We start from the raw sequence: 26,448 nt of genomic DNA on the forward strand, positions 1-26,448 counted from the left end.
TAGTTGTGCTGGTTGTGTTTTCAGGAAAAGAACTCCGGACGAAGCTGAAAAATTATTGGCTAGAATAGGCCGGAACCACGATGATTGGACTACACCTGAACCAACTCCGACGCCAATATTGAAGAAGAGGGGTTTAATTAAATTAAATGATGAAGATATGAGGGAAGCCAAGAAATCTCTTAAGGAGAAAGGTATTAAATCTGAAGATGTGAAGAATTTACCTCTGATACGTCTCCGATGTATCGATAATTTCTTATGTTCCATGCCACTTTATTGATGATACCTACATGTTTTATGCATACTTTATGTCATATTTATGCATTTTCCGGCACTAACCTATTAACGAGATGCCGAAGAGCCAGTTGCTGTTTTCTGCTGTTTTTGGTTTCAGAAATCCTAGTAAGGAAATATTCTCGGAATTGGACGAAATCAACGCCCATGGGCCTATTTTCACACGAAGCTTCCAGAAGACCGAAGGAGTCATGAAGTGGGGCCACGGGGCGCCACCACAGTAGGGCGGCGCGGCCTACAGGGGGCCCGCGCGGCCCTGTTGTGTGGGGCCCCCGTGACGCCCCCTGACCTATCTCCTCCGCCTACTTAAAGTCTTCGTCGCGAAACCCCCAGTACCGAGAGCCACGATACGGAAAACCTTCCAGAGACGCCGCCGCCAATCCCTTCTCGGGGGATTCAGGAGATCGCCTCCGGCACCATGCCGGAGAGGGGAATCATCTCCCGGAGGACTCTTCACCGCCATGGTCGCCTCCGGAGTGATGAGTGAGTAGTTCACCCCTGGACTATGGGTCCATAGCAGTAGCTAGATGGTCGTCTTCTCCTAATTGTGCTTCATTGTCGGGTCTTGTGAGCTGCCTAACATGATCAAGATCATCTATCTGCAATGCTACATGTTGTGTTTGTTGGGATCCGACGGATAGATAATACTATGTTATGTTGATTATCAATCTATTACCTATGTGTTGTTTATGATCTTGCATGCTCTCCGTTGTTAGTAGAGGCTCTGGCCAAGTTTTTGCTAGTAACTCCAAGAGGAAGTATTTATGCTCGATAGTGGGTTCATGCCTCCATTAAATCTGGGACAGTGACAGAAAGTTCTAAGGTTGTGGATGTGCTGTTGCCACTAGGGATAAAACATCGATGCTATGTCTAAGGATGTAGTTGTTGATTACATTACGCACCATACTTAATGCAATTGTCTGTTGTTTGCAACTTAATACTGGAAGGGGTTCGGATGATAACCTGAAGGTGGACTTTTTAGGCATAGATGCATGCTGGATAGCGGTCTATGTACTTTGTCGTAATGCCCAATTAAATCTCACTATACTCATCATATCATGTATGTGCATGGTCATGCCCTCTTTATTTGTCAATTGCCCAACTGTAATTTGTTCACCCAACATACTTATTCTTATGGGAGAGACGCCTCTAGTGAACTATGGACCCCGGTCCATTCTTTTAATCGAATACAATCTACTGCAATACTTTTTCTACTGTTTTCTGCAAACAATCATCATCCACACTATACATCTAATCCTTTGTTACAGCAAGCCGGTAAGATTGACAACCTCACTGTTACGTTGGGACAAAGCACTTTGGTTGTGTTGTGCAGGTTCCACGTTGGCGCCGGAATCCCTGGTGTTGCACCGCACTACACTTCGCCGCCATCAACCTTCAACGTGCTTCTTGGCTCCTACTGGTTCGATAAACCTTGGTTTCTTACTGAGGGAAAACTTGCCGCTGTACGCATCACACCTTCCTCTTGGGGTTCCCAACGGTCACGTGCTGTACGCGTATCAAGACTATTTTCTGGCGCCGTTGTCGGGGAGATCAAGACACGCTGCAAGGGGAGTCTCCACATCCAATCTCTTTACTTTGTTTTTGTCTTGCTTTATTTTATTTACTTTCTTGTTTGCTGCACTAAATCAAAATACAAAAAAATTAGTTGCTAGTTTTACTTTATTTGCTATCTTGTTTGCTATATCAAAAACACAAAAAATTAGTTACTTGCATTTTACTTTTGTTACCATGTCTAGCTCTGCACCTGTTACTTCTTCACCCGAGGAATTAGTCTTCACTTTTAAACAAGGGGATGAGGAGAGTTTTAAAGATGCTTGGTCCAGAATTTTTTATTCTTATCGTAAAGCTGAACCTCAAATGACTCTAAGTTTGCTCCTTAGTAATTTTTATTTTGGGCTTATGATTCGCTATAGATATGCCTTGGATGCTGTAGTGGGAGGAGATTTCCTTCATTGCAATGGGGATCAAGCTTTTAATGCCATAAAGAAATTGGTTGCATCCCATGATTCAGCTAATAACTTTGATTCAACTCTTATTAGCATTTATAATAGATTAAACACTCTTGAGACAAGTACATCTTGCTTGAACGAAAATTATAGCTATGTTCGTAACCGTCTTGATCAAGTTTTAGTGAACTCTGAACCTTCATTATGGGACCCTACTATTAAAATTGTTATCTGTGGTCAAACTTTTCATGCCAATTGTGATATTATGTCTGAATTTTGCCTTATGCCTAAGAGTATTCATGAATCTTTGACACTATGGGGACTCGTTGAAGGGGGAGAAGGAATAACCCTTATTGATAACTCTGTTATAATTCCTAAGGGAATAGCCGCGGGTGTGCATACAACCATTCTTGGAAGAACAATATCCATTGATTATCTTGTTATTGAATGTGTAGGAACAGGACAAATCACACTCGGAAGATCCCTGCTGAAACTATTGGGAGCAGTCATAAATGTGGGAGAAGGCACCCTAAAATTCACCTCTACACCGGGGGGTAGACATGTATTCCCTAAATCAAAGAGTAAGAAAAAGAACAAGAAAGGTAGGCGTAAAGCCCAAGGTAATGTTGATGCATCATCTCTTGATAACATTTGATATACACTTTCTGCGCCTAGCTGAAAGGCGTTAAAGAAAAGCGCTTATGGGAGACAACCCATGATTTTACTACTGCACTTTTATTTTATATTTGAGTCTTGGAAGTTGTTACTACTGTCGCAACCTCTCCTTATCTTTATTTTGTTGCATTGTTGTGCCAAGTAAAGTCGTTGATAGTAAGGTTCATACTGGATTTGGATTACTGCGTAGAAACAGATTTCTTTTCTGTCACAAATTTGGGCCTAATTCTCTGTAGGTAACTCAGAAAATTATGCCAATTTACGTGAGTGATCCTCAGATATGTACACAACTTTTATTCAATTTGAGCATTTTTATTTGAGCAAGTATGGTGCCTCTTAGAAATTCATCTTTACGAACTGTTCTGTTTTGACAGATTCTGCCTTTTATTTCGTATTGCCTGTTTTGCTATGCTTGATGGATTTTTCTATTCCATTAACTTTCAGTAGCTTTGTGCAATGTCCAGAAGTGTTAAGAATGATTATGTCACCTCTGAACATGTGAATTTTGATTATGCACTAACCCTCTAATGAATTGTTTTGAGTTTGGTGTGGAGGAAGTTTTCAAGGATCAAGAGAGGAGGATGATACAATATGATCAAGGAGAGTGAAAGCTCTAAGCTTGGGGATGCCCCGGTGGTTCACCCCTGCATATTTCAAGAAGACTCAAGCGTCTAAGCTTGGGGATGCCCAAGGCATCCCCTTCTTCATCGACAACATTATCAGGTTCCTCTAGTGAAACTATATTTTTATTCCATCACATCTTATGCATTTTGCTTGGAACATCGGTTTGTTTTTGTTTTGTTTGAATAAAATGGATCCTAGCATTCATTGTGTGGAAGAGAGACACGCTCCGCTGTTGCATATGGACAAATATGTCCTTAGGCTTTACTCATAGTATTCATGGCGAAGGTTGAATCTGCTTCGTTAAATTGTTATATGGTTGGAAACGGGAAATGCTACATGTAGTAATTGGTAAAATGTCTTGGATAATTTGATACTTGGCAATTGTTGTGCTCATGTTTAAGCTCTTGCATCATATACTTTGCACCTATTAATGAAGAAATACATAGAGCTTGCTAAAATTTGGTTTGCATAATTGGTCTCTCTAAGGTCTAGATAATTTCTAGTAAGGGTTGAACAACAAGGAAGACGGTGTAGAGTCTTATAATGTTTACAATATGTCTTTTATGTGAGTTTTGCTGTACCGGTTCATCCTTGTGTTTGTTTCAAACAACCTTGCTAGCCTAAACCTTGTATCGAGAGGGAATACTTCTCATGCATCCAAATCCTTGAGCCAACCACTATGCCATTTGTGTCCACCATACCTACCTACTACATGGTATTTCTCCGCCATTTCAAAGTAAATTGCTTGAGTGCTACCTTTAAAATTTCTATCCTCTACCTTTGCAATATATAGCTCATGGGACAAATAGCCTAAAAAACTATTGTGGTATTGAATATGTACTTATGCACTTTATCTCTTATTAAGTTGCTTGTTGTGCGATAACCATGTTCCTGGGGACGCCATCAACTACTCTTTGTTGAATATCATGTGAGTTGCTATGCATGTCCGTCTTGTCTGAAGTAAGGGAGATTTACCACTAGTTGAATGGTTAGAGCATGCATACTGTTAGAGAAGAACATTGGGCCGCTAACTAAAGCCATGATTCATGGTGGAAGTTTCAGTTTTGGACAAATATCCTCAATCTCATATGAGAACATTAATTGTTGCTAAATGCTTACGCATTAAAGAGGAGTCCATTATTTGTTGTCTATGTTGTCCCGGTATGGATGTCTAAGTTGAGAATAATCAAAAGCGAGAAATCCAATGCGAGCTTTCTCCTTAGACCTTTGTACAGGCGGCATAGAGGTACCACTTTGTGACACTTGGTTAAAACATATGTATTGCGATGATAATCCAGGTAATCCAAGCTAATTAGGACAAGGTGCGGGCACTATTAGTATACTATGCATGAGGCTTGCAACTTGTAGGATATAATTTACATGATACATATGCTTTATTACTACCGTTGTCAAAATTGTTTCTTGTTTTCAAAACCAAAGCTCTAGCACAAATATAGCAATCAATGCTTCCCTCTGCGAAGGGCCTTTCTTTTACTTTTATATTGAGTCAGTTCACCTATCTCTCTCCATCCCAAGAAGCAAACACTTGTGTGAACTGTGCATTGATTCCTACATACTTGCATATTGCACTTGTTATATTACTTTACATTGACATTATCCATGAGATATACATGTTATAAGTTGAAAGCAACTGCTGAAACTTAATCTTCCTTTGTGTTGCTTCAATGCCTTTACTTTGAATTTATTGCTTTATGAGTTAACTCTTATGCAAGACTTATTGATGCTTGTCTTGAAAGTACTATTCATGAAAAGTCTTTGCTATATGATTCATTTGTTTACTCATTACATTACCATTGCTTTGATCGCTGCATTCATTACATGTGCTTACAATAGTATGATCAAGATTATGATGGCATGTCACTCCAGAAATTATCTTTGTTATCGTTTACCTACTCGGGATGAGCAGGAACTAAGCTTGGGGATGCTGATACGTCTCCGACGTATCGATAATTTCTTATGTTCCATGCCACTTTATTGATGATACCTACATGTTTTATGCATACTTTATGTCATATTTATGCATTTTTCGGCACTAACCTATTAACGAGATGCCGAAGAGGCAGTTGCTGTTTTCTGCTGTTTTTGGTTTCAGAAATCCTAGTAAGGAAATATTCTCAGAATTGGACGAAATCAACGCCCAGGGGCCTATTTTCACACGAAGCTTCCAGAAGACCGAAGGAGTCACGAAGTGGGGCCACGGGGCGCCGCCACAGTAGGGCGGCGCGGGCCTGGCTGTGGGGCCCGCGCGGCCCTGTTGTGTGGGGCCCCTGTGACGCCCCTGACCTATCTCCTCCGCCTACTTAAAGCCTTCGTCGCGAAACCCCCAGTACCGAGAGCCACGATACGGAAAACCTTCCAGAGACGCCGCCGCCGCCAATCCCATCTCGGGGGATTCAGGAGATCGCCTCCGGCACCCTGCCGGAGAGGGGAATCATCTCCCGGAGGACTCTTCACCGCCATGGTCGCCTCCGGAGTGATGAGTGAGTAGTTCACCCCTGGACTATGGGTCCATAGCAGTAGCTAGATGGTCGTCTTCTCCTAATTGTGCTTCATTGTCGGGTCTTGTGAGCTGCCTAACATGATCAAGATCATCTATCTGTAATGCTACATGTTGTGTTTGTTGGGATCCGATGGATAGAGAATACTATGTTATGTTGATTATCAATCTATTACCTATGTGTTGTTTATGTTCTTGCATGCTCTCCGTTGTTAGTAGAGGCTCTGGCCAAGTTTTTGCTAGTAACTCCAAGAGGGAGTATTTATGCTCGATAGTGGGTTCATGCCTCCATTAAATGCAGGACAGGTGACGAAAGTTCTAAGGTTGTGGATGTGCTGTTGCCACTAGGGATAAAACATCGATGCTATGTCTAAGGATGTAGTTGTTGATTACATTATGCACCATACTTAATGCAATTGTCTCGTTGTTTGCAACTTAATCTTGGAAGGGGTTCGGATGATAACCTGAAGGTGGACTTTTTAGGCATAGATGCATGCTGGATAGCGGTCTATGTACTTTGTCGTAATGCCCAATTAAATCTCACTATACTCATCATATCATGTATGTGCATGGTCATGCCCTCTTTATTTGTCAATTGCCCAACTGTAATTTGTTCACCCAACATACTTATTCTTATGGGAGAGACGCCTCTAGTGAACTGTGGACCCCGGTCCATTCTTTTAATCGAATACAATCTACTGCAATACCTATTCTACTGTTTTCTGCAAACAATCATCATCCACACTATACATCTAATCCTCTGTTACAGCAAGCCGGTGAGATTGACAACCTCACTGTTACGTTGGGACAAAGTACTTTGGTTGTGTTGTGCAGGTTCCACGTTGGCGCCGGAATCCCTGGTGTTGCGCCGCACTACACTTCGCCGCCATCAACCTTCAACGTGCTTCTTGGCTCCTACTGGTTCGATAAACCTTGGTTTCTTACTGAGGGAAAACTTGCCGCTGTACGCATCACACCTTCCTCTTGGGGTTCCCAACGGTCGCGTGATGTACGCGTATCAACCTCCCATAGAAGATTTATGTAAGATAATTCCCCCTTCATCCATGATTGAGGTAAACTCTCTTCAACGCTTTACTAGGGAAGATATTCCGTATTCAAAACCTCCTGCTCAATGCTTAGATGAGTTTGATAATTATATTGTTAAGCAAGAAAATTTTAATATGAGAGTAGAGAATCATTTAATGGAAAATTCTCAAGCTATTAGTAAATTGCATGATATTGTGGAGAGAAACTCCAATGATGTTAAGATGCTTGTTAAACATTTTCATATGGTTCAAACTCAAATTGATCAACTCACTAAAGTGCAAAATGACTTGTTAAAAAATAGTTCTAAAGAAAAACATGCTTATGAAGTAACAACTAGAGGTGGTGTTTCTACTCAGGATCCTCTATATCCTGAAGGGCATCCCAAAAGAGTTGAACAAGATTCTCAACAAATTGAACCTAGTGCTCCTTCTAAGAAAAAGAAGAAGAAACATAAAAATGTTGTAGAATCCTCTGAACCTGTTAATGATCCTAATAGTATTTCTATTTCTGATGCTGAAACTGAAAGTGCTAATACACATGATAAAGATAATGATAAGAATGATGCTTATGATAAAGAAGAGGTTGAAGATGAACCTGAAAAGCATGCTAAAAATAAAAAGTATACTAAAGAAGATTTTACTGCTAAGAAACATGGTAATGAAAGAGAACCTTGGGTTCAAATGCAAATGCCTTTTCCTGCTAAGAAACTAAAATCAAAGGAATAAGAACACTATAACAAATTTTGTGATTGGATGAAACCTTTGTTCTTGCAAATCCCTTTGACTGATGCTATTAAATTGCCTCCTTATTCAAAGTATATGAAAGATATTGTCTCTAACAAAAGGAAAATTCCTAATGAGGAGATTTCCACTATGCTTGCTAATTACTCTTTCAATGGCAAAGTTCCAAAAAAGTTGGGCGACCCAGGTATACCGACTATTCCTTGTTCTATTAAGAATAATTATGTTAGAACTGCTCTATGTGATTTGGGAGCAGGTGTTAGTGTTATGCCTTTTTCTCTTTACAAGAGACTTTATTTAGATAAGTTGATACCGACTGATATATCTTTGCAAATGGCTGATAAATCTACTGCTATTCCTGTTGGTATATGTGAGGATGTTCGTGTTCAAGTTACTAATAACTGCTTGATATTAACTGATTTTGTTGTGTTGGAAATGCCTGAAGATGATAATATGTCTATTATTCTTGGGAGACCTTTTCTTAACACCGCAGGGGCTGTTATTGATTGCAATAAAGGAAAAGTTACTTTCAATGTTGATGACAAGGAGCATACTGTTTATTTTCCTAAGAGGATTGATAAAGTATGTGGAGTTAATACAATTTCTAATGTGAGAACTATCAAAGTGGGAACTATTGATTGTCCTATATATGAGCCTAAAGAAGGATATCAAAATATTATGATTGGATTCATATCAATACAATTCAAGGTAACATGATTGATTTGAGGTTTATTTCTTCTTATGCTATGTAAAATTTATTTGGTGGCAAGACTTGATCAACCTTGTTAACAAATACATTTTATATGCATAGAGGAGCTAAACAACATTTCTTTCCTTCCTCCACTTGTTCTACTTGCTGTAGCACTTCATGTTTTGCAAGGTTCTTTAATTGTTTAGAGATTTGAAAATCTTTTTCTGCCCAGTAATAATAAATTTAATACCCAGAAATGTCCATTTTTCAAAGTTTTCAAAAATTTACAAAAATTATAACGTTGGTCTTATTTTTCGAAGAGGCACCTGGAAGCACCTGGGGATGACCAGTGGGGCACCCCAGGGCTGCACCCCACCAGCCGGCGTGGCCAAGGAGGGGGGCGCGCCACCCTGTGGTGTGGGCCCCTCCTTGCCCCACTTATCCATCTCTTTCTCCCATCTCACTCTCTCTCCCGAAAAAACTCGAACCAGCTTTCTCTCACTCGTGTTTTTGCTCAAGAACTCGGGATTTCTCGATCTCTTTGCTCAGCCCAGATTTCTGTCTGAAATTTGGCACATTTGCTCTCCGGTATGTGACTCCTCCGATTATCCAAATAGAATTTTGTTTGGTTGAGTATATCTTGAATATTTTGCTGCTGTAGGTAACATGTTTAGTGAGCTTGCATGCTTGTTCTAAGTGGTAAAAATTAGTTTTGATGCATGCTTAGTACTCTAGCAAGTTCCTATGGTAGTTTCCCTCAATTATATGTCACCAAATCAACTTTTATAATGTTTGTTGAAAAATTTCAGAAAATGGAGTGGAATAGGAACCAACTAAACCAACAAGAATTGGAGGTGCAAGAAGTCATGAGAGTTCACCGCGAAGAGGGAGTATACCCCTCCTACTACCCATGCGTTGATTTTATGAGGAGTGCAGAAATCTTGCGGGATGTTCAAAATCTGATCTCCAATGCAGGGTTGGAAAGTTTTGTTGTTGGTGAACCTTACCAATATGCAAAACTGGCCATGTCAGTGGTGCAGGATTTTGAATTCAATTGGTCTCAATCTAACCCCATGGTTCGATACAAAATTTATAATAAAACTGTCAACTTGCCTTTTTGATGATTTTTGTGCAGCAATTAGAGTGCCACAATGGGGATCGTGCGAGAAGATAAGGGGACTGCCGCAGGGGCTCTTGAGTCTCTACAAGATGATTTGTCAAGGGAGAAGCTTCTCAGATGATAATGATAAAATCAGTAGTATTCAACTCCCAACTATTCGCTACTTTGCTTATTTCATCACCAAGTGCGTTCTTACTAGAAAGAATGCAAGTAAGTTATCTATCCAGGATTTGGCTTTTCTAGCTGCTGCATTGCAAGGTGATATGACTTATAATTTGGGTGCTTTGATAGCCTATAGACTTGCTACTAACCGTGAGAAGGGAGGAATTTGTGGAGGTCTCATCGCCTCTCGTTTATTAGCTATGCATGGCGTAGAACCTCACCATCGTGATATTCAGCTCTCCATGGAGAAACTTGACATTATCTCCATGATTAAACATGAATTTGTTTCTGATTTGTCTAACTTGAGTAACCTGTCTTACAAGATAACATTTTACAAGAAAAATTGGAGAACAACTAAGAAAACTGAAAAGCTAGTAGGATTGCCTGCACCTGCTTTGTTTAACCTTGATTCCAGGCAAAATTGGTCGGTCACGGAAGAAGAACTGAATGCATACATAGAGGGGAATGGCCATCATGCAGGGGACGGCACGGAGGAGGCCGAGGAACACCTCGACTTGTCATCCGATGCAGCGAGTTATTCGCATCAGCATTTTGGGCATGAGGAGCCTTCACCCTTCTCTTCTGCACCGGGACCTTATTATGACTACGCCATGTATGATCCACCGGCGTGGAACCCTGACCCTCGCTGGGGTTGATCTCCACTTAGGCCAAAAGCCTAAGCTTGGGGGAAGGTATACCGGCATCCCTCATTCTTTGCATATTATAGTTGCTGGATACTTGTACATACTTGTTTAGTTTCTTAAAGTGGTTTTCTAATAAGAGGGAGATGATATTTGGGGAAGTGCTGCCTGAAAACAGATTCTGGACTGATACCAAAAAAATTCTTAAAAACAGCCAGAACGTTATTTTGCAAAGCCAATTTTTGTGCATGTTCCCCAGGTTGTTATCTAACTTTTATTAGTTGAACACTTTTCGAGATGAGCAGCGGAAGAAATTCTTAAAAATCGATTACTGTACTGCTGTCAAGTTTGACGAATTCCTGCTGCTTTGTGTTTATGTGACTCTTCTAGTTTTCATTTTCTTGTTTTTGCTTTGTTTCTTTCCTAAAACGCAAAAAGACCAAAAATATTTTTGTTGTTTCTCTTTACCATTTTCTTATTTTGGTTTCTTGCTCTTATTTTGCTTTATTTGCTACCGTTGGTTTGCTATAAGAAAATCCAAAAAGATTTTACTTTGTTTGCTTGTTTCCTTTTGTTCTTGTTTTCAATTCGAAAACACCAAAAATATTTGTTGTTCTTCTTTGGTTTTGTAAATTTCATTATGGAGTTCAATGGTCTTCGGTAGCTGGAGCGTGGTTTTCATTCCATATTATTCAAGCTACACAAGTGAAAGGCAATAATGACGATCTACTACAATTCGATTGTGGTGAGAGGCTGGTATGAACTCTATTTGTTTTCATTTTTGTACATATACTCATCCATGTGAGCATGCTTAGTTGGTTCATGTGAGGTATATGTCATTTAAGAAAGTTTAGTAGTTCATGATCTCTCATGTTTAGCTCCAGTTTATTAATATGAGTAGCATGTCATAGATGTTTGCTTACATTGTTTTATTCATAAATAGGTATGACATTGTAGTATCCTCCTCTGAATAATTCACTTGAATCGACTTGGCACATGCTCACGCATGCATATGACTGAATAAAAGTCAATTAAGCCTCGATGATTTACTTTGCCTCAGAGTTCTTGTATCACTTTTATGCCTCCGTTAATTTATTTTGCCGCAAGCATGATTATGACAGTTACAGCTCTCTTGATTGTCACTCCCCAGTCTATTGCTAGCCTTCACTTGTACTGAGCGGGAACGCTGCTCGTGGTTCCAAATCCATGAGGACCAAATTATTCCAAAGTGTCCACCATAAATACCTATGCATGGCATTTCAAACCATTCCAAGTAAATTCTCATGCGCTACCTTTAAACCTTCAAAATGCTTCTCAATTTGTGTCAATGTTTTATAGCTCATGAGGAAGTATGTGGTGTTTATCTTTCAACCTTGTCATTTACTTTTGACAGACTTTCATGATGGACTAGTGGCACATCCGCTTATCCAATAATTTTGCAAAAAGAGCTGGCAACGGGGTTCCCAGCCCCAATTAATCAAACTTCATTAATAATTCTCTTCACATGTTTTGCCCTGATTCATCAGTAAGCAACTTAATTTTGCAAATAGACACTCCTCCATGGTATGATATTGTTGGGAGGCACCCGAGGATTCGGTTAGCCGTGGCTTGTGCAAGCAAAGGTTTGGGGGAGTGTCACCCATATAAAACTAAAATACGTGTGTAAACAAAAGAGAAGGGGGATGATCTACCTTGCCGGTAGAGATAATGTCCTTCATGGGAGCCGCTCTTGAAAGTCTGGTTGACGAGGTAGTTGGAGTACCCATTACCATTCGTTGACAACAACAAACACCTCTCAAAATAATTTTACTCCTGTTTTAAAAATGAAAAGCTCTAGCGCATGTTAATCCCTGCTTCCCTCTGCGAAGGGTCAATCTTTTACTTTTACATTAAGTCACCATCCTTTCTTTGAGCACTTTCTTGAGAGCACAACTGTCATTCTTAGTATAATATGCTTGTCCCAAAATGTGATTAACTGTGGTATAACTTTGATGCTTTTATCTTTGACAATCTCTACTTCTAGTCTTTTCATGAACTTCAAAGGTGCCCGAGCATTTATGTTTTGTTGTACAAATACGGGCAAGCGAGATACCACTTTATCATATCCTTTTATGAACATTGCAATCCTGCTGATAGACATGATTCATGATGCTTATTATTAATTTGTTGGTACCTTTTCCATGATTGACATAGCTACTAGATGATTTTATTTGCATGTATCTTATTATGGATTGCCTAATCCTTGACTCCTCGAATACGATGGGATTTCACACCTGGCGAATCTTTCACTCTACCTCCTCTTACTAAGACTATAGAATGTTCCTGCGAATTATGACCTTCGCCTGGAATGTGAGCAAATATATCATGTCGATTGCTCAACCGTACTTTTGCTATCTTACGTAGAGCTGAATTAGGTACTTGCCCATATCATGAGAATATTTACATCATATGAAGAAATGTGTTCGTGAAAGTTCTTTTATCGCACTCAGTTGTTAATTGAATTGCTTGAGGACAAGCAATAAGCTAAGCTTGGGGGGAGTTGATACGTCCAAAACGTATCTACTTTCCCGAACACTTTTGCTATTGTTTTGCCTCTAATTTGTATATTTTGGATACAACTAACACGGACTAACGCTGTTTTCAGCAGAATTGCCCTGGTGTCTCGTTTTTGTGCAGAAATTCAACTTTCAGGAAAATCCCCGGAATTTATGTCAAAGGGCTTATTTTCCAGAAGATTCACGGAGCCAGAAGGGCAGGCCAGGGGGCCCACGGCCCCCACACCATGGGCCGGCGCGTCCTAGGAGGGGGCGCGCCGCCCTATGGTGAGGCCGCCTCGGCCAGCCTCCGACGCCCCCCTCTGGACTATTTAAGGGTTTCGATCTAAAAACACACGGGGAGAAGTCGAAATCGCCAGAAGACATCCAGTACGCCGCCACCATCACGAAACTCCGTCTCGGGACCAGAAACTCCGTTCTGGCACTCCGCCGGGACGGGGAATTGGAGGAGATCATCGCCATCATCACCACCGACGCCTCTCCATCGACCAACCATGTTTCCCCCATCCATGTGTGAGTAATTCCCCCGCTGTAGGCTGAAGGGGATGGTAGGGATTGGATGAGATTGGTCATGTAATAGCATAAGATTGTTAGGGCATAGTGCCTAGTGTCCGTAATTGGTACTTTGATGATATTGTTGCAACTTGTTATGCTTAATGCTTGTCACTAGGGCCCGAGTGCCATGATCTCAGATCTGAACATGTTATTGTTTCATGATGATATTCATTGTTTTATGATCTTACCTGCAAGTTGTATACACATGTCGCTGTCCGGAACCCGAGGCCCCAAAGTAACAGAAATTGGGACAACCGAAGGGGAAGGCAGTGATGTGAGGATCACATGTGTTCACGGAGTGTTAATGCTTTGCTCCGGTGCTCTATTAAAAGGAGTACCTTAATTTCCAGTAGATTCCCTAGAGGCCCGGCTGCCACCGGCTGGTAGGACAAAAGATGTTGTGCAAGTTTCTCATTGCGAGCACGTACGACTAAATATGGAACACATGCCTATTGATTGATTAGTACTTGGACACCATTTTATTACTATTTGCAAATGCCCTGCTTTGATTGTTACATGAGTTTCTCTCATCCATGCAACGCCCGTTCATCCATCCTTGTGCCTACAGTATTTTAATCCTGCTGGTTACTATAATCACTTCTGATGTTTCTGTTACACTGCTGCTTATATTTCACTACTGCTACTGCTATAAAACTGTTACTACTGATAAACTCTTGCGAGCAAGTCTATTTCTAGGTGCAGCTGAATTGACAACTCCGTTGTTAAGGCTTACAAATATTCTTTGGCTCCCCTTGTGTCGAATCAATAAATTGGGTTTTACTTCCCGCGAAGACTGTTGCGATCCCCTATACTTGTGGGTCATCAGTAACTTGATCACATCGTATTAGGGAGCTCAATCCTTTGCATACTTTGTATATCCCTATTGCTTCTTGGTGTTTCTCTGTGAGAGGTTCTTGAGCTTGTTGCTAGCTTTACAACAAGCCCAAGTTCATCGAAAACGGAATCCGCATGCATCTTCTATTACGTTTTCGAGTTTGGACGTCTTCACCGTTTCTTGACGGTGGGAGACTCCCTCTCTAAAATCATATTTTGTTGGGTTCTATTTGTCGCTATCTTTTCAACAAAATTGGTTTCATGTAAATCGGAGTTCGGGAGCATTTTCTGTTTAAAATGAAGAAAAGCTGTTCTGCCCCTGGCCGGTCTATGGTCCGGTCGGACCGGCCGTGGCACCGGGTGGTCTGGTTCCGACCGGCCACTGGACCGGTGCCAACCGGGCACTGTCCAGGGCCCTTTTCCCGTCATCCGGTTGCTACCCGGTCGGTGGCCCGGTTTGGACCGGCCATTCCGGTCACGGGCCCGGTCTGACCGGGCCCTGCGCCGGACCGCCCGGTCCCAGGCCCGGTTGACCGGATTCCTCGAAGCCTTACCTTCCCCAACGGTTATTTTCTCCCTTGGGCTATAAATAGCCCTTCTTCCACTTTGGGCTGTTAAGTTCTTCCACTCTCTCTCCTCCATTGTTGCCTTTGAAGAACTTGCCCTATCTCTTGATTCCCCCATGATTCTTGCTCATTCTTGAGGGATCTAAGAGAGGAGATCTAGATCTACAATCCCCACCAATCCATCTCTCCTCTAAGTGAGAGGAACCCTTTGGATCTAGATCTTGGAGTCATTTGTTGATTTCCTCTTTGTTCTTCCTCTCTATCTCATCGTAGCATTTGTTGCTTTGGTGGGATTTGAGTGTAAAGGACTTGAACACCTCTAGTGTTCTTGCTTTGCATCATTGCATAGTGTTGAGCTCTCCACCACGATTAGTTCGAGTGAGAGACCGTGAGCTTGTTACTCTTGGAGGGAGACCTCCTAGTTGGCTTGGTTGGTGTCCCAGTGATCTCTTCGTGGAAGATTGTGAAGGGGCCCGGGCTTCTCCTTCGTGGAGCTTGTGAAGTGGTTGTGGAGCTTGCCATCTCCGGAGTGGAGGAAAAGCTAACCATAAGGAAATGACCATTATCGTTCGTGGGTGTGGCTCGGAGAATAGGGTGAGCCTTCGTGGCGTTGGGGAATCCTTCGTGGGACATCCACTCCTCCAAACGTGATGTACCTTCTTGCAAAGGAAATGAACACGGGAATACATCCTCGTCTCCGCGTGCCTCGGTTATTTCTATACCCGAGCTCTCTTTTCTTGTGATAGCCATCGTGCTTGAAGTACATATATCTTGCTATCACTTGTGCTACATATATCTTGTGCCTATCTTGCCTAGCTCTAGTTGTTATTTTTACACTTAGCTGAGCTTAGCATATTTAGGATTTGTGCTTGTAATCAAAACGTTAGTTTAATTCCGCATTCTTACAAGACAAATCCGTAAGAGTTTTTAGTTGCCTATTCATCCCCCCTCTAGGCGACATCTAGATCTTTCAACATAATGTTTGTTACATGGAACAATGATTTTTTTCCCGTTCAAATCAATGATTTATTTCTACGAGAAGCCTATAACACTATATAATGTTGCATCCTACATATGTACACACAGTTGCTGTCATGTAACAGCAAAACAATGGAAAACTTTATAATGACTTGAGCATTTTTACATTCCTGTCGAGAAACACAAACTAAGTTTGTGACATGAAAGATAGTAGCCCATTAAAAACACAAACATTTCACTCAAGAAAAACACAAAGTGAAAATAAAATGAAATGCAAGAAAACATATAAACACATATTCGGTAAAAAAAATCATTTGCACACTACAAATATACAAGTTCCCCATTTTGAAGATGCGCAACTAGCATATATGTGGAGTACAACCTATCAACAAAAAAGTTCAAAACCAAAACATATTTTACCGGTGTAAAAAGTTATTTTGCACACTTAGGTACCACACTTGCACACTGCAAAAACACTAGTTGCACAATTTTAAAATGACCAATGGGTGTAGAATAAATGTATATCCCCAAAGCAGATTGAATGAAGGATTCATTTCAAACAAATTTCAATCAACTAAAGCAAAATCAAGTTAAACTAAAGTAAAACCAGTCTATTAAACTAAAGAAAGGTCTAAAATTTTATTATAAAAGATTTCACCGTACACTGGGACAAAAAACATCAACACATACCAAGTGCTTCAGAGTGTACCTTTCTCAAACCCTCGAATCCAATTTCTTGACATATATGCGCAACCAACACGGAATTGTCTCCTCATGCTCAATGAAAACAAGGTTCAAGCTTCAATATATCATGTAAGTTGCAAGAGGTGGGGTGCTAAGTTTGGTCCCACATGAAAAGTTGGGATAGAGTTAGACCTACTTATAAGCGAGTGTCTCACAAGTTGACAAGTGAGTGAGAAGAGAAGTGGTACATGTGCATTTCCCCCCTCTATTACTTGCTCGTTTCATCAATGACGCGGCGTGCTCGTGTTCGTGGATCGAGCGTCGAGCCAAGCTTTATTTTTGATGATCAGAAAAAATTGAGTTTTTAATGGACGGGTCATAGAGTTAGTCGGTTGGAGTCGCTTCTGGATCGTAGGCTGTTGTAACCGACTCGAACGTGTAAAACATGGATGTGGCCCACGATGTACCTGTTAGGGTTTCCTCGGCCCCTCTAGATAAAGTCTTGTCGACTTACGCCATAGAATACACCAAAAATGAGAAGTTTTGTTTGCATCATCTCTCTACTTGCGTCACAACCATAGTATACTCCATCCGACCGTCAACTTGCCCCAGCAAACAATATAGCAGGTCTCCAAAACCACTCGCACTTATGGTCATGTACGAGTGAGTTTGAATTAGGTTTTCGGAAAGCGCTCCCGCGTGATTACTCCCGTTCTTCATCACGGGTCGTCTTCCATCCAAGTTAGGCGGTGCTATGCACCCATATCTTCATCGTTATCTACTTCAGCTAGTCTTCATGAACGTTTTCGTCAACAACGCCACTGCTACACCAACGACTACTTCATTTTCAACTGATTAGTATGTGCAACTTTTTTGATCCTCTCTTTTGTTATGGCTGTTCTAGATAGCGTACGCTCTATTATTTTCCTGTTGATTAATAAACTGCCTTCTCAAAAATTCCATAATTTAATTTGTAATCGCCTGTAACACATCGTGGTATTGATTGTCAAATAAAAAAAATATGTGCCACTATCTCCTTGCTCACGTTTCCTTCGCCTGGGTCCTGATATCTGCTTGGTCCATAAAAGGCTGATCGATCTGAGAATATGAGAGAGGTACGTGCAAGGGCGGGGCCTGCGGACTATGAGGATGGCGCACTCAACACTAGCACAGAGGAAAAATGAAGTCAAGATAAAGGAGAGTAGAGGAACAGCAGCTGTTTGCAGAGATGAGTTTGGGAAATTCATTGGTGCATCAGTTCTAGCTGTACCTGAATCTCAGACACAGCCATTTTAGAAGCTATTGCTTTCAGAGAAGCCCTAGCATTCGCAGAAGATCAATTGGATTCACAAGCCATCTATGTGCAGCCTTTACTCGGTTCATCGAGAGATCAAGCATCGCCAGACCTTGGTGCAGCATACACATGAAAGCAGCAGATCAAACCCGCATGCGCATAACATAGCTCCCAAGTATATCTCTGTTGATCATGGTCGCTGCTTGTGGCTCCTAAATTTCCCCTGACATTGTACCAATTATGATTGAGTAATAAAAAGTCATCACTAGCCCTAAGATTAAGCCCAGAGGACAACAATATCTCCACAAATTCCCCTTTCATTAACAGTGAGTTCAGAAAGGAGACAACATCCGCAGTATCCACAGAACAAAACCATTCATCCAACAGAAGACATGAAGAAATCAACGGAGTTGCATTCCAGTTCTACCACAAAAGAGAAATTAGGAGCATTTCCACCAAAATATAGTCCAAGGTTTCAATATATCATGTGCCATAAGGGTTGAACATTACAGTAAACAAAATTAGGCATTTCTGCAACGGGAGACCATAGACCAATGGCCAACCCTCTGAACGGAAATCATCTGGTACATATGTATCAAACACCACCAACAACAATAGCTTAGCCTGCCACAGTTTACCACCTTATTATGTTTCCACGATCAAATGTTAGCGGACCAGGAACTGCCACAAGAGAAGGCAGCAATTTTGCTCTGCCAACCTGGGCAGCCAGCCCCAAGGTGCAAATACTCCCAAACATGCCCTATCTCCACTTGGTCGAAACACGCTACCACCAAACACGAGCCCCCTCCAGGTAGATGGGCTATTTGTCAAGTCCTTAGCATACTATTTTACAGCTAGAAGCTTTGTTGGATTTCTACAAAATGCTCGCCAACGATTTAACATGGCAGAAACCTGGCTAAAAACAAGCAGGTTGTCCGGATGAAGCCACATCATTCAGTCGTTTGCATGCTAATTTAGCGCAGAAAACTCGCAGGAACGAACAGAACCATGCACTGTCATGGACTCATCGCATCCCCAGAAGAAACCGTGTGCATGTGTGTGTCCTTTCCATTTGGTTCTCTAGATGAGTCCATCCCATTTGAACCTGAGATCAGGAATTTACAAATAAGATGGAGCATAGGGAGGACAGTTATCGCAATGGTATAGAAAACTATGACAGAATATGTTACCAAATATAGCACCAATGGAGGGCCTTGTTAGCGATGAGCTCCTTTGCATATCTGCATGCATTTATAGTTTCAGAAACAAAGACTTTAAACTGGATACTGGTCATTTTCATTTAGTGATGAGCTTCCTAACAACATGGTTTTGCTATGGAAACTATACAAAATAAAACCTACTCCCTCCATCCGGGTATGTAAGGCCACGTATACTTGTCCTAAGTCAAATACTGTTAAGTTCTCCCAAGTTCACGAAAAAAATATTAGCATCTACACTACCAAATCAAAATCACCAGATCATGAATATGTTTTTATAATACACTTATCGGGTATAGAATATATATTCATATATTTTTCTACACTGGCCATCTTCAAGGAATGATGAAGCTTCCTAACATGACTATGCTGTGAATAAATGTCATTTAACACTACAAAAGAAACCTATACTCAAACTCCAAGCAGATTTCACAACATACTAAATGATCACAGGGCACAAACCTGCATGTTTTAATCCTTTCACTGCATCAAAGTTTTTGTATGTATACCCCACAAAGCTTAGATCTTTTGAATTCAGCTTCGCCTGTAAAACCGTAGCACAAAAGATATACATAAGAACTCCAGGAGTGCAAAGAGGAATATAGCAATAAAGGTGTGCATCCATAAGATATGCAAATAATTAATAATAAGGGCAGGTAGTTTGAATTACTACAGTACTACTCATAACACTTCTAAATACCGTTAGACTGTTATTACACCATGACCTTTATCATGACACTCAGGATGGAGAAAAAACAGAAGTTTTTTTAAATTTACTGAAATAGTATTATGCTAGGTAATTCAATTACACAGACAAAAATATATATGGTCAATCCTATCTAGAACATAATTTTCTCATGGTACCTTGCTCTATCAGATAGAGTAATGGTTGTGATATAGTTACAATTTGATGGAATGTAAATGAACAGGAGCAATTCATCACTGTGCATGGTAAATAAGGATGCAAAATCCTATGCAAACATAAGAATTTAGAAATGCTTTTGCACTAGTTTATGAGCCTCAATGTGTGTACCTTTCTTGATGGCCCAGAACCTGTTCTTGTTGGAGGATTATCCATCTGCAGCGCAGAACCAAGAATTAAGTTGTAGGAATCTGATTCCCGGGGTGTAAACGAAACATGAATAAAATAGCTGCATTGCAATGCAAATGGAGCATGAAATCATCCATCCCAACTTTATCAAGAAAAGTATAATTCAAACGATAATTTAGTTCTGCTTATTGTATGTTGGCTACAAATAAATGTCTTGTATCCCAGAATTCCAAAGGCGATACTTATGTGGTTATGTTGGCTGGAGATTGGCAAGGTTTGAATATCGAAGAATTGGCAGGAGACGACTGTCAGTAAAGGAATTCAATTACCTCGTCAAACTTCATGAAATTCTGTGTATCCAATTCGTCATTTACTTGAGGCTTAAATGCGGCTTCCATTTCATAAAGTTTATCCCATGGAACTCCATGGAACCAAGGATGAGCCTAATAATGAAGAAATAATATATTAACCAAAGGTGGACTAAATAAAGCAAGTACTATACTTAACTAATTATTTCGTTTGTGTGTCAGGGGGGCCTACCTTTATTTGATCTGCCCCTGCACCACCAATTCTGTGTTCAACATCACATAATAACCGGCAAATGAGATCTCTTGCTTCAGGAGACAACCTTGAATCCTCTGGAAATTTTACATGGTTTCTCCAGTGCACAATCTAAAAAAATGGAAGAAAATTGGCAGCATGAGAATAAAATAGCTTCAGGCAGCCATACATAAACTGTTAACCACATTACATATCTCTAGGATGGAGAGAACAAATGCAAGTCCAACAATACTTGACTATGCTCATAGAAGGCAATCTAGAAGTACACATCATCGCATCAGAAAAATCATCCTTAAAACTTACTAAAACAGTAAAACATAATCAGAAAGTGGGAGTTGTGTCATGAGCAAGCAAGTATTTTCTTATAAATAATACTAATGGTAAAGATAAGATAAACATTGGTTAGACCAAAGTCATAACTCATAAGCCATATAGCTGCACTCAGCTTTCTTCAGGTTTTTGCAACTTGAGCTTGAAATTATACTCCCTCCGTCACGAAAAGGATGTCTGCGATTTGTCTAATAATACTAGTGTCAAGATACGTCCCCGAACTTAGACAAATCTGAGACATCCTTTTTAGGACAGAGGGAGTACTAAGAATAAATCAGTTGTTCAGTACTAGGCAGTATTCTTTTGGTGATAAGCCTAAACTGAAGCTAATCCAAACAGATCATTCTATGAACTAATATATGTTACAAATAAAAAGGTGAGCCGCACCAATGAATTGAAAATTTGTAGTTAAATGTACTGAGCAAAACAAACCTTTCTGCATGTGGTTATTGGATCATCAGAATAAAATGGTGGATACCCAACAAGCATCTCATACATTATTGCACCCAAAGACCACCTATGGATTAAAAAAAATACAATGAGATCATTTTTTAACTAAATACACACAAAGAAAAGTGTATGAATATGCGTACCAATCACACTCCATTCCATATCCCTTCTTTAGCAAAACTTCTGGAGCAATATAGTCTGGGGTCCCGACAGTTGAGAATGCCTGCATATCAATTTACATTTCAAGTAAGAAAGGCTGCCATGAAATATTGGCACAAATTGATATTATTTTTTTCGAACAAGGGCGTGGAAGCAATACCATGAAAGCAACAGAATTGTAAGAGTTATGAGATGGTAGATATGTAAACTCGAAATCAGACATACCAGTTTTCTTCTGTTCATCTGCCAGTGCTGAAGTTGTTCGTGTTGAGTTCTCCACCTTCTACCGTTTGTAGTTTGAGAGAGAGAACTGTCGACATCCATTGACTCCTTCACGTTGTCATCACCCATGGGTTCATCTTCACTCAAGGTTGAGAGCTTTGAACAATCAATTGGCTTGCACAGCCCAAAATCTGACAGCTTCATGTGACCATTCTTGTCTAGGAGCAGATTATCAGGCTTGATATCTCTGCATATGATGGCAAACCAAATATATAGAAATCAGAAAGATGGTAGAAGCAGAATAAACTGCATGCCTCTAAAATAAAATATTTGTAACCTGTGGATGTAGTTATGCCTATGAATGGATTCAATAGCAAGGATGGTCTCAGCAATGTAGAATCGAGCCACATGCTCAGTTAGTGTATCTTCTCTCATGAGAAGGGTCATGATATCACCACCAGGGAGGTATTCCATAATAAGGTAAAGATACTCCGTATCTTGGAAAGAATAATAAAGCTTCACAATGCAATGACTAGCAACTTCAGCCAACAAGTTTCTTTCAGCTCTTACATGCTCCACCTAACAGAGATGTAACTCAACTTATAAATCCAACAAATACAGCAAATACAAATGTACTTTCAGCTGACAAAAAATTGTAAAGCCTTCAATAGTAAACATGAATCCTGGTGAGAACCATCTTCATCTCAACCTAGTTATTTTGTTTGAGTAAGCCGATTTTTCAGCAAGGGGGGATTTCAAAACTATGATGCAGCCTTTACTATGTGAGTTTAACAAACAAAAATACAACTATTGTGAAGATATCATCACATGACCATGATAAAATAACTAGACATGACAAAACCAATGGAACATCTGTGGGCTTCAGTCGAACAAAGTCAATGATAGAACAGAACATTACAATCATGTTTGTTTTCTAGTAAGGTCAAGTACAAGGACCTCAGAGGTTCAAATAAATGTTCCGGACTGCTACCTTATAATTATGGACAAAAGGCCAGCTATGCAAAAGCTCCTACATATTAATAAATACAGATGTACCATTAAGTTTTGTAATTCTATTTCTTTTTGAATTGGCCATGTGATTTGGTTCTTGATTAAGATACATATCTATCAACTTATGATCAATATAACAAATGCACTAGGAGATGGCTATAACCTATAAGTATAAACAATACCCTTGGTATGACAAAACTGTTGAAGAAAACTGCGCATGTTACTTAGAATGATTAAACTGACTGATTGCACTGTTTATTCTTAGGCTATTTGTACTCATGGGACAAAAGTTGCACTGAAGGGCCAATATATAAAACATACAAGAAATATGCACTGCACTGCATATTTTGAGGAAAATCGACCAATGAGAAGTGTCACACACATTCATAGGTGCAACAAAAGTTCGTTGAAGAATTTTTTGACAGGATAGTAAAGCATCATGGTAAATACTAATACTTACAACCAGCTAAAAATATTAAACATTCAGATTGTCTCTTCATTAGAACGAAATATGAAATAGCCAGAAATGAGAGTTATCTTACTTGACCCCTGATAACCATATCAGACTTCTTCAGCTTTTTCATTGCATATATGTTGCCAGAGGTCTTTTCCCGACACAGTCGAACCTGTTATATAATAAATTATAAACAGCAAGGCCAGTAAGGTGTTCAAACCAACTGCAAGAGAGTTTATGTTGCAACAGATAGTTGTCACTTTCCCTAGAGTTTAGACCTTTCTGGACATATGAAACTACTATGAAGAAAATATAACACCACCAACAACAAAACTTATAGTACATGGGTCTAGGACCATGGCATGTTCCTTGGCAAAAACACAGGTGTCGTTTAGCAGTCATACCAAAATTGGAAGTGCACGTAAAAAACAAAAACTAAGTGCACAAGAGCAAACCTCTCCAAAAGCGCCCCTCCCAATAATGGTGAGTAGCTCAAAGTCATCCACGCAGATTTTGTGCCTTTTAAGTCTCATGTACTCAGTTTCCTTTCTCTCCAGGTCTTTAATTAAATTGATTTGCTGCTCCCTGGGAACTTCAGAAGTAGCTAGCTGCCGCTCCAACCTAAAACGCCTGTAATAAAACGGATTTTATTATGTGATAAGCCAGGGAACCCTAGGAATCGTAAAATTTTAATAACAAGAGACGGGCAAAGTGGGTAATCAATAAATAACATAACCCACACAGCAGTAAAATGCTTTCACGTTTCAAACATACGGCAGTCTAAAGTAGGTAAACTTTAAAAAATGAAATATAGGTAAACTTTAAAGATGAAATATAGATTGATTAGCTCAACAAACGCAATCCCAGCTTTAGTTAATGCAAGAACCAGCCAGTGATTATATATCTACTGTGTGGTTTAATAAGAGATTTAACACATGGCGAGACCACATGTGAAAACGCAAGCACCTGCTACAATGTTGCTCGGACTTAATGTATGTATTGCATATGGAAAATAAGTTTACAACATTATCTACTTCCATTTAATGTCCGGCGTTGTGTTTCCTCTCACTGTTTTCCCTCTAACATTAAGGGGACGCTCTTTGACCATGGTAAAAGAATATACGCTGAAGCAGGAAAATCCCACCGTATTTCCTCATTACCAATTTCGTAAAGTTATCCACCAAGGGAAACTTGTAATCAACACTCTGAATCCTGTTACCTACGTATGGCAATAGCCAGTACTATGAGCTTAGTTCAATAGCATGACACGGAAAAAAAAAGGGAACTACTCTGTGCCGTGCCAGCAATTTGATCAATTTGCTTGGTGCACTGAGTAGAAACTAAGCATTCCAAACATCTAGCAGAATCAAATTATGTCCATCCCCAAACAATGTATGATAAGAGAGAAACAGGGTTCTTCAATCTAGCCTCGAGAAAATGTATACTAAACCTGAAAAGGTTATTACATCCATATCTGACTCTCCAAGCAAGCTAAATTAGTACTAGCATAATCAATACATCACGTGCATACGTTATGTCATAAACCACGTGTCCACCGCCCATTCGCTAAAGAATCATAGGATTATCTAATAGTACATTGGCAATTCAATACCCATCACATGACAGACCCTAATTACAAGCAACCATTTGTCGGCTTGCAATCCGACAAACTATAAGTTCTAATTATACACGTAAGAACAAAGTACCACATGCGACAAATATCCACACCACTTCACAGCCTCGAAACATACGCGGTCGTGGAGTCCACGCATCAGTTTTGGACATTTATCCACCGTGAACCATCACAACAACATCATTCCAAATCTGTAGCCCAACTAAGCAAGGCAGTAGCCAGTACCGTGAGGTCAACCTAACTGCTTTTCGCGCCAAAAGAAGAACACGACACTAACCGCGCCATACCTAGCGATTGGAACCATTTCTGCTTGGTGCATTGAATTGGGCAGAACCTGGTAAATCCAAACGCCTGACAGAATCTAATGCTGATCATCACAACTTATCCATTGGAGCCAAATCAAGGCACTCCAGCCCCAAATTGCGTACCAAGCTTCACTAATTCTATAAATCCTGAAAGCCATGGCTAGTACAGCTACTACTACTACAAATCTCCCGCACGCGACAAATATCCATACCACTTTATGACCTAAAAACATACGCGATATTAGAGTCCACGCATCATTTTTTGGACATCTATCCGATGATAACCATCGCAGCAATAACGTTCCAAATCCGCTATGCCCCACGCACGCCTAAGCGATTGGAACCATTTCTGCCTGGTGCATTGAGCTGAGCAGAACCTGAGAATTCCAAACGCGCGCCTAACAGGATGAAATGCTGATCATCCCAGCACTTATCCAGTAGACCCAAATCAACGAGGGCACTCCAACAACCTCAAATCGCGTGCCAAGGTCCACTAAATTCCAGAATCTCATTATGTAGATAAATCAAACCGGAGAACCTAAAGCGACACCTGACGTCATGCCACGCCTCGGGAAATCCTCAACAAGGCCATGGCTCGTACAGCTACCGCCGCTACGGAACTGACGTCACGCACCCACCCCGAAATTCGACCGAATCTAGCAGCTACGGACAAGCCCCTAGCGCTCCAGAACCCCAAGCTCAACTGAACCCCGCTCGATCGAGCTCCCGCGCGCGAGATCTAGCCCGCGGAGCGCAGCAGCAGCACGCGGCAGGGAAGCGGGAGGGCGGGATCGGGATCGGGCGGTTCGTTGTTACCTCTCCTTGCGCTCCTGGATGTTCTTCATGTGGGAGCGGTAGTGGTTCTCGATGAACTTCTTGGCGGCGGCGACGCGCTCCATGGTGAGCGTGGACGCCTCCCCCTCCGCCGCCTCGCCCTCCTCCGCCACGGCGGGGAGCGGCTCGGCGGCGACCGCGGCGGCTGGCGCGTCCGACATCTCGCTCTCCATCGCTCACCAACACCCGGAGCCTGGTAGCTAGTCCCCTACACCTCTCGCTGTCCCTTTTTTTTTTTTGTTTACCTTCCCTTTTTTCTCCGTCCTCCGTCTGCGCGGC

At 40.8% G+C, this 26,448-nt stretch overlaps 1 protein-coding gene across 1 annotated transcript; it reads right to left on the minus strand.

Moving 5' to 3' along the window:
* Positions 1-18,391: 18,391 nt before the first annotated feature.
* On the minus strand, positions 18,392-26,448 carry LOC127341554 (uncharacterized). The gene is made up of 13 exons (XM_051367416.2): positions 26,152-26,448; positions 23,853-24,027; positions 23,486-23,569; positions 22,270-22,511; positions 21,936-22,179; positions 21,695-21,774; positions 21,534-21,618; positions 20,751-20,882; positions 20,540-20,653; positions 20,193-20,237; positions 19,622-19,703; positions 19,133-19,183; positions 18,392-19,047 (listed from the first exon to the last, which is right to left on the minus strand). Exons 1-13 carry the CDS (start codon positions 26,340-26,342, stop codon positions 18,959-18,961), a joined length of 1,614 nt encoding a protein of 537 aa, XP_051223376.1. The 5' UTR covers positions 26,343-26,448; the 3' UTR covers positions 18,392-18,958.

The sequence above is a fragment of the Lolium perenne genome, chromosome 3, assembly GCF_019359855.2.
Source record: "Lolium perenne isolate Kyuss_39 chromosome 3, Kyuss_2.0, whole genome shotgun sequence".
Taxonomy (NCBI): domain Eukaryota; kingdom Viridiplantae; phylum Streptophyta; class Magnoliopsida; order Poales; family Poaceae; genus Lolium; species Lolium perenne.

Bases quoted from the DNA above. Each gene is read 5' to 3' on its own strand.
- LOC127341554 (XM_051367416.2), bottom strand. From the start codon at position 26,342: ATGGAGAGCGAGATGTCGGACGCGCCAGCCGCCGCGGTCGCCGCCGAG. The intron at 23,570-23,852 runs GTTTGCTCTTGT...ATTATATAACAG, and splicing joins GGAGGGGCGCTTTTGGAGAG to GTTCGACTGTGTCGGGAAAA. The intron at 19,704-20,192 runs GTACACACATTG...ACGGTTTTACAG, and splicing joins GTTCTGGGCCATCAAGAAAG to GCGAAGCTGAATTCAAAAGA.